Here is an 11,679-nt window from a genome sequence, read left to right on the forward strand (position 1 = left end):
AGTATCAGTTCTTTTTTTCGAAATTGGAATACAATAAAAAGAGTTAATAACAATAACTAAATTATAAATCAAGATAGAAATAAACTGTTTAGAATTATTAACCTTATTGTCACTCATTATAAATAAGAAAAAGATAGTTTACAATCTAAATCATTAATAGAATCTAAAGTTATAATAGAAAAAATATTAAAGAATCTATTTTTAAATTAAGCTATATATATTCTAATATATAAGGAATAGAAATATAAAGTAATCTAAATCGAAATTAGAGATAATTTGAAGAAAAATAAAGATATCCTATAAATTTAGATATTTGAAGTATTAATATTATTATAATACTATATGGATATAGGGTGAAAGGTCTATAAAAGTTTATAAAAACATAAATTATTTGTTAGATTGAAAACGAGGACTATTTTTTCTAATTCTTGTTTTTAATTTGTATTTTTGTTTTTCTATATAAATTTGATAAAAAACACAGATTATTTAATATTATTTTAAAGTGATTCATTTTCTCCCTACCTCGAAATACACTAAATTCATTGAAATGCGGATTATTTGATAGAATCCGTAATTTGATATCCAAATATGAATTCAAAATCCACTTTCAAAAAAAACGGAATATTCAGTGGATCCAACGTGGATTTGTACATCCAAACTAGCTCTAAGTCTAAAGATTGTACAGCAAAACGTAGCGTTGACTTCGTTTGGTCCCGCGGGAGCGTATATCCTGTATTCAACGGGTACGATAAAGGTAGCTTCCACTGGGACGGTAATTGTCAGAGTTGCTCAAGGTGGTTCCTCGAGCCGAACTGTGAAGAGGACCACATTTGCTTCGTACGATTGCGTAGGTCCTCAGAAGGTGGATATAATGTATAATGTGGCTAGGAAATGAAAGCCCCCACTTTGGCGTTGGTCGGATAATAGGTAGTTAATCATATAGGTATACTGAGATGGAAATAATGAATGATAGCACTTAATAACGATTTCGATTGATCAAATGATCGCTAGTTTTGGTGAAAAGAAATGGGTCAATATAGTAAGTAACGCTAATGACATGATGAAATGAGTAACACTTTTGCTGTCGATTTTTTTATTTTCTTTTTCTTCTCCCCCTCAACATCTTGCAATCAACGACTTCATGCCATTTTGAAGTCTTTTTACCTACTTGAACTGTCTTGTCGCCACTTTCGACTTCTCTGCCATTAAATCGTTGGTCACTTCCATTTCCATCACGCTCGTTCCGTTTTTGGATGCGCTCTGTCCTCTCTTATCACGCCACTCTCCAAACTGGTATGATCCAACGTTGTATTTCAACGGTATTCGTCCCGAAACATTCTTTCTTCATCTTTTTCTTCTTGTATCGGGTGTCGGCAGTCAGCATACCGAGTTTTACCTGTCATACCCTCCTACTTTCTTACGCCAAGCTCTTCATTGCTGCAGCCACCGCGAAACCCTCCATTGTGTCATTAGAATCACGTATAGCTCGTATTTTACGTGGTTGATAATCTTCCTCTGGGCATTCAAATCTTTTCAGTTCGCTGGGATCAATCACAAGATGATGGAGGGAAGTCTCAGGCTGCCACGTCGCACCTCACATGCAAGCATAGAGAAAAGCCATGGGATTCCCGTAAAGTGCAATACCTATTGCTTAGGATGCTGGTTCCGAGTAGGCTGAAAGTTCTGTACTCGGGCAGAAAAAATTAGAACCTTTTGGATTGTGTGACAAGCGCCTCTTATATGAGCTGTGGTCTGACTACTCTCAAGGGTTTCACGACAGCCTTCATCAGCTTTCCAGAAGTCTTGGATGCGATGTAACTGTCGTCACATTTTGTGCATCACGACTGGCCAGGTTTCTTCCATGGAAAGACTTTTGCCAATTTGCATAAAGATTTGCATCACAGCCTCGTTTGTTTTACATTTATCTTACAGGGTTTCACAAAAGCCACATGAATCAATCTTTCAGAAAAGAAACCAGATTACAGACACGCAGGAACAAGGAAATTAATTCCAACGACACTTGGCATCTTCCATTGTTAAGCACATATAAATTATCCTAACAGAAATTTCGGTGCCAAAAATGATCCAACAAATGTGCAATTCGCACGTCATCATCAGCCAATTCTATTCCCGAGTTCAACCCATGCCAAATGACCCATACCGTCCGTCTCAACCCAGATAATCCGGTTGTATCCCATGCGCCTATGCTCCGATGCCATAATTCCATTATTACCCAAAAGAGGTAACCCCCACTTGGTTCTGTCGAGGGGATTTTCAAAGCATAAAAATAATCGTCCCCATGTCATTGTGTGGAACTTTATCAGCTTACACTGAGACAAGATGATAGTTCTCTGCTAAAGACAATCTGTAACCTCACACCAACCGCAATAGTCGTGATCGCCATACTGCTCTTCTTTGCAGCATTGCACGCAGCAGTTGTTGACAATGGGAGTAATCTCGATGGCTGCCATTTTGGTGTGATGAAAGCGGTAGATATCGAAAGAGAAAGAGAGGTGTGAATAGGCGTCTCGGTGGTGTGAATGAGATGAAGAGGGAGTTGTTCGGTATGCTTGGATCGATTATTATTTGCTGGTGATATAAGGCGGAAGGTTGGATTGATCGATACAGGAGAGGATCAGGGAGAAACTTTTCGAGGCGGATGATTGAAGCTCATTCTTAGATGAGGATCTGCTTGATATTTATATACTTACATCCAAAGTCAGGCAACAGTAGATCCCTCCGACAGTCTTTGCCCAGATTCTTACGATTATTTGGTTATCGACACCTGCTCGCCAGATATCAAAGTTGCCTGTTTCATTTATTCATTATTATAACGCATGCACGAGAGAAGCAACAGACTAGGGATGCATGTCACAGCCTCGGCACCCATGTCCTGCCCTGCATTCGTTAAGCGGTGAGAAGAGTGAGGCTTCCATCGTCATCAACCCCTCTCCTTTTCTATGCTCCCCCTCTTCGAATATTTCAATTGGATCACAATGTAAATCCTGCCATCGAGATCCACTGTCGAATTTGCTTTGTCTACCTCCCATCTACGCCCACTATCAACACCAGCAGTTCTACTTTGAAAGCAAACATGCGTATTCAATGTACGCCACAAATCAGATGCGAGGGAAGATAACGCATGGGCTTTGATAAAGATCAATCGACGAGCATTTGCTACTAAATATAATCCTCATATGGTTAGTCAATGGGCCGGTCGAAACAACCCCTTTTACAGCTATGCGGGACGCCTTCATACCTTACGTGTACACCTATAATGTGCGCCTACTGGTGCTGCAGTTTTACCTACTTCCTTGGATCTCTTAGCAAAAATTTCAAAGACGCGTCAGTTCTCGTAGAGTCGATGATGCTACTATTGGTAAACATTGGAACAGTACAAGATCTAAGGCATGTCGAAGTCTACTTTTCGGTCTTTCGCAAATAATTCTCTCTCATACTCTAATTTCTCCACTTCTATTTTCAGCCCAGAATATATTGGCTAACCCCTCCTTTCACGCCACTCAATATCAGTTTCGATCTACTAGGGTACGCACCGACTGATGTTAAGCTCCTGCCCTACATCTTCCCCACTACAATCTTGAATTTCGCGAAACTTAAATATCAAACTTAATTTACGATGCCGGAAGCTCATGCATTGCCGCCCTAAGTCCATCTGTACAGACATGTCTGTAGGGCGATACGGAGTAAATCTGTATTAACCTCAGTCACAATAATGAAAAGCATCTAGTGACCGATGATCACTGGCACATCTAGCCTCCAACCCTACCATGTTCTCATGTAAATCCATGTTCTAAGTCACACAATCCCTGACTCCTGTGTTTCCTCCCTATTAATTTGCATCTTAATCATCATCGGCGCGGATTTAACCCCCAACCAACATTTACATAAGCTTCATCAACGTCAACGGGGGGACGCCGGACCAGGCTTCGACCTGGCTCTTTCCGTCGGGATGCTTCGACTTCCCTGTTGAAAACTCTTGAACTTCATGCCACAAACCGAATCGGGTGCGGGTAGGGGTTGAGCCTCCATGTTGGCCAGGGTTTGACGAAAAATGTCTTACATTCATTTCAGCATTTCCCCTGAGCTCTCTGTAAGTACGAGAACTTCTCAGCCAGCCCAAGGAGCGACCATCATTACCAATCAAGTATGATTTATCTTCACAGCTAGAAGCTAGACACTATCACAACATGAGAGTCTTTTGTACAACCTGTTCAGTTTCTTGCGTCTAAAATGAGGATTTTGCTTTCTCCACTTATTTCTTATGGGAATTGAGTTTCTTACTTCTAGATTAGCATATACATACATATGCATTCCTCAGCGCATGCAAAACAAACTTTCAAGGCTTGATTGCGTAACAAAACTGCATTTGTTGTGTGATTACAATGGATCATTCGTACAACTTCTGTGTTAGGTGAATCCCGATGAAAAGCCAAATTATTCGTCCTATCATCTCGATCATTTTGAACGCTTACGATTCAATACTTCAGCCGAAGTACGAGATTTAGGATGCCATTGAGCTGCTGGCTTGTCCCTGGGCTATACATCACCAGGTATAATGTTCACAAGTTCAGATAGCAACTATTGGGGGTCAGATATAGGATGTAGTATGTGGATCTGGATATGGGACGATTTATTTGACATTCTATGTCAGATATGAGCACTGTAAAAGGATCAAACCACCGGGCCACCGGCTCCAATGTATACAGCATACCACTATGCTTGAATGGCTTGACTAAATAACCTCGAAACAGATATCCCTGAAACTTCAATAATCTACCACCTGAAGATTGAAAACCGTTATACGGAGCCGACGCAGGTTTCACACTGCTACCCTATATTTCAGTTGAATCTAGCCGAGTATTTGCCGGAAACTTCCTATTACAGCCGCAGCTCCTTGAAATTGATATCCCTCCTTTCCCCTTCCTGAAATTGACTGCATAACAAAGCGCCGCGCTCCCGAGAGAGTCTCGCCCATTGAGTAAACTGCCGTTTTGGTGTCCCAAACCCGGATGAGGTATGGATTGCGAAACTCACTAACTTTCTTTATGGGTTATTCAATCTATATCACCTATCACTCCACCCCCACAATCCAGACACCTTCCATTTATGGCCCAATATCGCCTCTGAATTGTCTCTTAATTGCTTCTAAACATTGCCTATTCCACTCTGGTCCATAATTCACAACACTCTCCACTAACACCCCTCAAAGAGTGCCACATAGGTTTCCCCACGATCTTCAAGCACTAGAATCGCTTAAATGAACACATATCCACATTGAGACGCACTGGTATCGCTTGCCTGGTACGTACTAGTATTAGCTTCTGGATTGGCATTCATACCCCAATAAGAATTGCAAACGAAAGCTGCAACGGACGGGCCGAACATCATCTTGTTTAACCGTGCCCACCATAACGCTTCTTCAATCAAAATAACCCGTATGTGCCGACTTAGCTCCGCGTCAAGTAATCACCGTCCAGACCAGGGCTGGAATCTCTATCACATCACGCTTATTATTTACAATATTTCATCACATTTCGCTCTATCCACTTTCCGCGGGGCTGGAATGGGGAAGCTTGTCGTGTAGACAGGCATAATACAATTTCATTTCCATCTTCAATGCACTCCGCATTCTCACTCAGCCAGTTCATCCGTTTTTGTAGAAAGTATCGTCAGCAATACACGATCCATCCGGTCATTGATAGCGATGATCATCTCGGGATGGCTTGCCAGAACATTTTGACCTCCACCAGTTTTCAGCTCTGTCTGAGCAATTTGCAAGTACTAGTACCTACCTAGTGAGCCATGACCACCGACCCTCTCACCAAATATATCCCCAAACACCACTCTTCACGCAATATTCAGAAACAAAACACACCAATCTGGCACGCTAGCACGTGCTCTATTGTGACCAACGAACTGCATGCATCAAGTAAGGCTATGCTATACTATGTTATCGTGGGGGTCCAGCCCATTCCATCCCATTGCTCCAGCCCCGACAAAGCAAAAGTTCCCAGCCTTCCACTAACCCCATCCCACGACTCTCGGGCCGCACCCTGCACCTTCCTCTGAAACATTCGCGAGCGACTTTCCGAAAACACGATCCGAGCCTGTCTGTACGAATCAATTGTCGATGCTGCACAATGCTGCACCGCGCCCGCGGAAACGAGGGTCGGAGACGGCAATGATTAATGGTATGTGCGAGGACAGAGGATCCGGAGGCAAATCATCAGATTTGAATCGTAATGCAATACAGAGGCAGAGACGGCGGTATAGACTCGCCAGACCTAGCTAGGTATGTATACGTAAGCGCTGGAGTTCTTGGGTGTTCATACCTACGGATGGGTAATAGTTAGATAGACAGGCATGTTCTCCACACTTTGATCGTACCATATCACATGGTATTGCAATCTTACATATCCGCTATCATATCACATCAAGACCCAAGGAAGATGCATGAGGGAGGCGCGGATTTGTGGCACCTTGTCCCATCTTTCCATGGTGTGTGTATATTGTGCTGTGTATGGAGGCAGGTATAGATAAGATTGCGTCAGTCAGAATCAGCAATCTATAATCACTATCTCGCTGGCTATTGCTATCTCGTGGATCCAGCACAGATACTGTACAAAGCAAAGCGGTAAGTTGGACGGTTTATCTGTGACTCACCGAGCGGAGTGGGGATGAATGGGTATGGATATGAATCTGTGCCTCTTTCTATGTTACTGTTCGCTTTGATGATATGATTTCAAGAACATAATGAAGGATCGCATTGCATATGTAATATTTGATTTTTAGGTAAATGTATAGAATATCACATTATTCTGTTGCTGAGGAAAGATAGCTCTTTGATGCTCACCGACCGATAAACCGTGCCTCTATCTCACATTTCCCATCCCCGTTCCCCTACCTTTTGCCCCTCGTTTTTCTCGGTCCCAGGAAAGTAGGAAATGAAGGATTACATTGCATATGTAGATGCAATGCTGCACTCATACTTGGAACAATAGCGCTCGGTATCAATTCAACAAATTTCTAGTTTCCTGATCCATGGAGATTTCTAGATAAAAGTAAAGCGTGTGTAGGTAGGTAGCCTTAGCGCTCACAGGTCAGTAGGTCGTGCCTCTATCATGCATATCCTCGAGTTACACAATACCGTGGGGTATGCTGCGTGACTCTTTGATATATCGCATCCCTGTTTGAGGTCGAGGGCTAGATGAGAGGTATCACAAAGTATAGGGTTATGGGGTATAATATCGTGCATTATATAATGCAAAATACGCCCATGCCTCAAGCCAACTTGATAGTATATATTAATCAAAAACAAGTTTTCTATACGTGATGAACATGGCAATAACTCCGACCCATGTGACAACATAAATTAACAGTTTCATTATTTGGCATCCTATGACCACAACCGCTTCGTTGTCCGCTTAAAATTAAAATGTAAGACTTACAACCTTCCATATGATATCACATTACCACCCTCTATTCATTAGAAATGTCCCGGAGCCTTTCCAAAATATCCACCGGGAGGTACTTTCAGATACGGTACCGAATTCGAATCATCGGTATCAGAACCAACATTATTTCCCCACCAGCTAAGCGTTATGTTATTGTATGTTAATGCGAAGAAAATAATGATAGTTGCAAGCGCTGTTCCTGTATCCATTGCGGCCTGGAGAAGATCTAGACGGATTGTTAGATGCAAAGTGCAAAATAAGGAATGGGAGGATTGATGAGGAGCGAGGGATAATGTGGATGAGGGGCAAGGAGCGTACTTACAATTGTATCTCTTCCACCACGCGAAAGCTCTCTTTCTGATCAAGAAATTGAACAAAAATCCAAATATAAACCAAAGCGAATACTGTGTCGTATTTGCCGGTGGGATGTTTCCAGCCGCGTTGAAGAAAACCGGTACATTAATATATCGTACCCAACTATCAGGATACCTCCTATAAATGAAATAGACTGCAATCGTGACCACCGGTCCAATAAGGAAGAAGTACATGATACTGTTGTAAGTCTGGCCCGCTTGGAACATTCTTTGTGGACCAATTGTTCCCCAAATAAGCGAAGCATTATACACGACTTTTGATCCTGCACACGTAAAGCGCTGTGTATTTTTCGAACTGCATAGATTTGGAATATGTCCCAACATCCATCTCAATACACCTGTCTGAGTAGCAGTTGCTAGAACAGATGCATATACTTGTCCTGCGAAAAGTACACGTGGAGGAATCTTCATGTACTGACCCAACTTGAGATCTTGAGCGAAATCCAGACCGTGTTTTACGGAATTGTATCCGTAGCATTTAACCATCATGTTTGCGATAGGTTTACCAGGCCAGGCATAGCCGGCTATCAACTCGGTGATGATATTGAGGAAAATACGCTGATTTGTTGTGCCTTCGAGGATTCCTTCGGGGATAATGAGTGTGACTGCCATGCCGCAACATACGACGATGAATCCCCAGACTGGAAGACCTGAATCCCAGTATCGAACTGTGAAAATTCCGAGACCAACGATAACAACGCTCAGAAGGCCGTACCACCAACTAGGCACTTCTTTGTAATTGTTCATAAGTCGTTTATGGATATCTTCACCTCCGGCCCGAGAATTTCTGAACTTGGCCCAGATTTCAGCTCCGTTGTAGAGGTAGGTGTGAACCACTATTGCGGTGACGGCCGCAAATGAGAGAGTGTAGGACAATGAATACGACATAGAAATATACATTGGAGAATATTCTTCATACTTGCTTAGGACAAAATCCAGGTTGGAGTCGACGACACGGGAGATATTATAGCTTGACCCTGTGTTATCGAATGTGCTCGAGGATAGTAGTGGAGACTAGTTTTATTGTCAATGGGCGGTATAATTTGGGAGCAGGTAGTTTGGTACTTACTATGCACTATTCCAGACATTACTGTAGTATAAAATAGGCGATAAAAATAGATAAAAAATTACCACAACCGCAAATGCATTGCAGGTAATGTAGAAAGGTGTTGTGAGAGGAGTACCGGCATATGTGATTTGAGTCCAATCGAAGCTAATTGGTAGCAGACCTAAACCAGAATTCATGCCAAAAATCGTATTGACGACTTGGTTTTTCGGGACGATCCAAGTGATAAAAGCAAATGTACTTAGACTCGTCCAAAGATAGTCTGGGAACCAAAAAATAACAAATGCGAGAATTGTGAAGTAGGAGAAGAATCGATAACGGGATAAAGTCCAACCGTTGGCTGAGAAGTGTTCTTGAGGTTCATGTAGCGAGCGGAAAAGAACTGTGGAGGGTAATGCGGCAGGCCAGATGAGAGCTGCTGGATAAACGATCCACCGGCGGGCAAGACCTGCAAGGCCGAATCCAAGCATTTGGGTTGTTAAAAGGAAAGCAAACGTGAATCCGGCACCGTTGTCATGGTTCCAGTAAACGGGACTAACGATTGCCACAAGAGCGCCTGTAGCATAGGCAGCGCTGGCACTGATATTCACGCACTTCAAGATTATTAGTTCTTTCTCGGGATGAGAGAATTAGGGTCCCAACTTAGACTCACAATGACGATTAAGGCATGTTCTTTCACAGAGAATTTTCCCGGATTGATGTCGAATGATAATGCCCCAAGTGGTACTCTCCATCGAGGTAGTTTCTCCCAGGCTCGCCCAATTGGGAATACTAACAACTGTGCCACAACATATCCGATACTCAAGGAAGGCTGTACTCAATTAGCAATTGTGTTGAGCCAATTAAAGATGCGTATACTATAATGACATACATAGCGCAAAGCAAAGAATTGATTAGCACCAGCGAAAACGATGACGAAGACAGTCATGAGCAACCAGGCGCGGAATGCTATATATAGTCAGGATGAAGAACAACCAGTCATCATAAATCAGGACAAATTTACATACTGTTGCAAGGAATACTGGGATCATCCGTATTCAAGACACAAGCAGCGACCTCGGGAACTGGAGGTATTCATGTAAGTTTTTGAAAGTCGCAAGTTAGAGGGTTTAGGGAACTCACAAGGTGACTGATCATCATCAACATTCCATTGAAAAGCCTCTGTAGGTATAAGCTCAACAGCTTCAACTTTCTCACGGAGTTTTTGTTTTTCGAATTCTAATCCTTCTCCCTCAAGATCAGCTACAAAGGGATCGATTGTATCTTTTGTTCCAGCTTCATGCTTTTCTGGGTTCCGAAAGGCATTCTCATCATTCAGACTATCAGATGGGATGTGCGATATTTGGGCAGACATTGTAGCGAAATAGTTGATCGACTACCCCAAAGCACGAGGAAACCAGGCTTAAATTATGAGGACAGGATGTGCTACGAAGAATCATGAAAAAGAGATACGGGTTTGATCCCGGTATATAAACCACGAGTAAACTGAAACATACTTTTTCTACACTTCTCTATTTTCTGAATTCGTCGCTGGCCATACCAAGTTGCGTGATATTCACTAGAGATAAGCAATGGGACAATGCTGGAAAGCATTCACACGCACTTGGTGTAGATGCCCCATACTTATGGGGTAAGATAAGAGCTTCATGCAGTATTATCCCAATTCATCTATCACCCTTCTGAAGACCAAAGTGATGGACATCGATAAGACGAAATTTATATAGCCCGGCCCTCCGACACATCTCAATTCGTATCTTAAAGATGGGAGTACATCATACTCTTTGATACGGGAGACTGCTTTACATGTCAAAACCCCACAAAATTGTAGTGAAATTGCCTTCATGGCGTGCTCATCAAAGCGGATCTCATTACGAATACAATATTGAGATGAGGTAATTTGTCCGGAAAAGAGAAAACAATGTGTCGATAGATTGCCGAACAGATTACCGGTATAATCAATCAGTGATCCCTGGAATGGCGAATATAAAACCGGCACTCAATGCATTCAATGCATGCGAATTTCTCTTGTTGAGATTGAACAAACGTACCTAGGCACGTGCTAGGTACTGAATTTATCATTTGAACATTCAACTACCGAAATCTAGGGCTGAACCCTATTAAAGCTATGTATATACTGAAAACTATATAATAGGCTTGATTCTAACAAGATGACTCCTTGATTGAATTCGCAATCTTGGCTTGGCTTGTTTTGAGAAAGTCTGGAATCCTAAATCTTCCTCATCCTCATACACTCACCTCCCCCCCACTTTGTCGCTTCAATGGGTACGGGGAAATTCCCCTTTACCGCTGATTCGCCGGATAAGTAGATCAATCAATAAAAGACGGGCAAATTCGATCAAAGCACATCACCAGAAGCCAAGATTGCGCGTTAACAATACCACAAGGATATTAACAAAATAACGTGTAGAGTTGTAGAAGTACTAAGATAACACAATCTTTCTAAGGATATGAAGTCCAAACTACTCTTTGAATTCGTAGAGCTTCGAAATCCGAACGGTAAAGTAGCAACGTAAGCTTCTTTGAATGTGGACCATCAGTCGTCAAGAGTGTGAATTAGTTCGTTAGACCTTATCGTCGTTGATGTCATCTTCGCTTCGTTATCGTTGGTATCAATACAGAAAGAAGCTTACGCAATACAATCCATACTCCATCCATGATCTAAAGACTTTTTCTTATGACCACTGCCAAAACAAAACACAAAAGAACGCAACCTCTCCGGAAAATCCATGCAATGACCTATCAT

At 42.1% G+C, this 11,679-nt stretch overlaps 3 protein-coding genes across 3 annotated transcripts; all 3 read right to left on the minus strand.

Annotated features, from left to right (window-relative positions):
• Window positions 1-1,164: 1,164 nt before the first annotated feature.
• On the minus strand, window positions 1,165-1,462 carry EAF02_009784 (uncharacterized protein; the record flags this gene model as incomplete). The annotated part of the gene is made up of 2 exons (XM_038905832.1): window positions 1,165-1,342; window positions 1,422-1,462. The coding sequence occupies 2 exons, from the start codon at window positions 1,460-1,462 to the stop codon at window positions 1,165-1,167; spliced, it is 219 nt and encodes a 72-aa protein (XP_038754255.1).
• Window positions 1,463-2,325: 863 nt separating this feature from the next.
• EAF02_009785 (uncharacterized protein) lies at window positions 2,326-2,471 on the minus strand (the record flags this gene model as incomplete). Its single annotated transcript, XM_038905833.1, has 2 exons — window positions 2,326-2,330; window positions 2,384-2,471. The coding sequence occupies 2 exons, from the start codon at window positions 2,469-2,471 to the stop codon at window positions 2,326-2,328; spliced, it is 93 nt and encodes a 30-aa protein (XP_038754256.1).
• A 5,036-nt stretch (window positions 2,472-7,507) lies between these two features.
• On the minus strand, window positions 7,508-10,269 carry EAF02_009786 (uncharacterized protein; the record flags this gene model as incomplete). The annotated part of the gene is made up of 7 exons (XM_038905834.1): window positions 7,508-7,701; window positions 7,798-8,863; window positions 8,981-9,508; window positions 9,568-9,726; window positions 9,787-9,863; window positions 9,923-9,979; window positions 10,038-10,269. The coding sequence occupies 7 exons, from the start codon at window positions 10,267-10,269 to the stop codon at window positions 7,508-7,510; spliced, it is 2,313 nt and encodes a 770-aa protein (XP_038754257.1).
• Between the last annotated feature and the right edge of the window lie 1,410 nt (window positions 10,270-11,679).

The sequence above is a fragment of the Botrytis sinoallii genome, assembly GCF_014898435.1.
Source record: "Botrytis sinoallii strain Bc 23 chromosome Unknown BSIN_022, whole genome shotgun sequence".
Taxonomy (NCBI): Eukaryota; Fungi; Ascomycota; class Leotiomycetes; order Helotiales; family Sclerotiniaceae; genus Botrytis; species Botrytis sinoallii.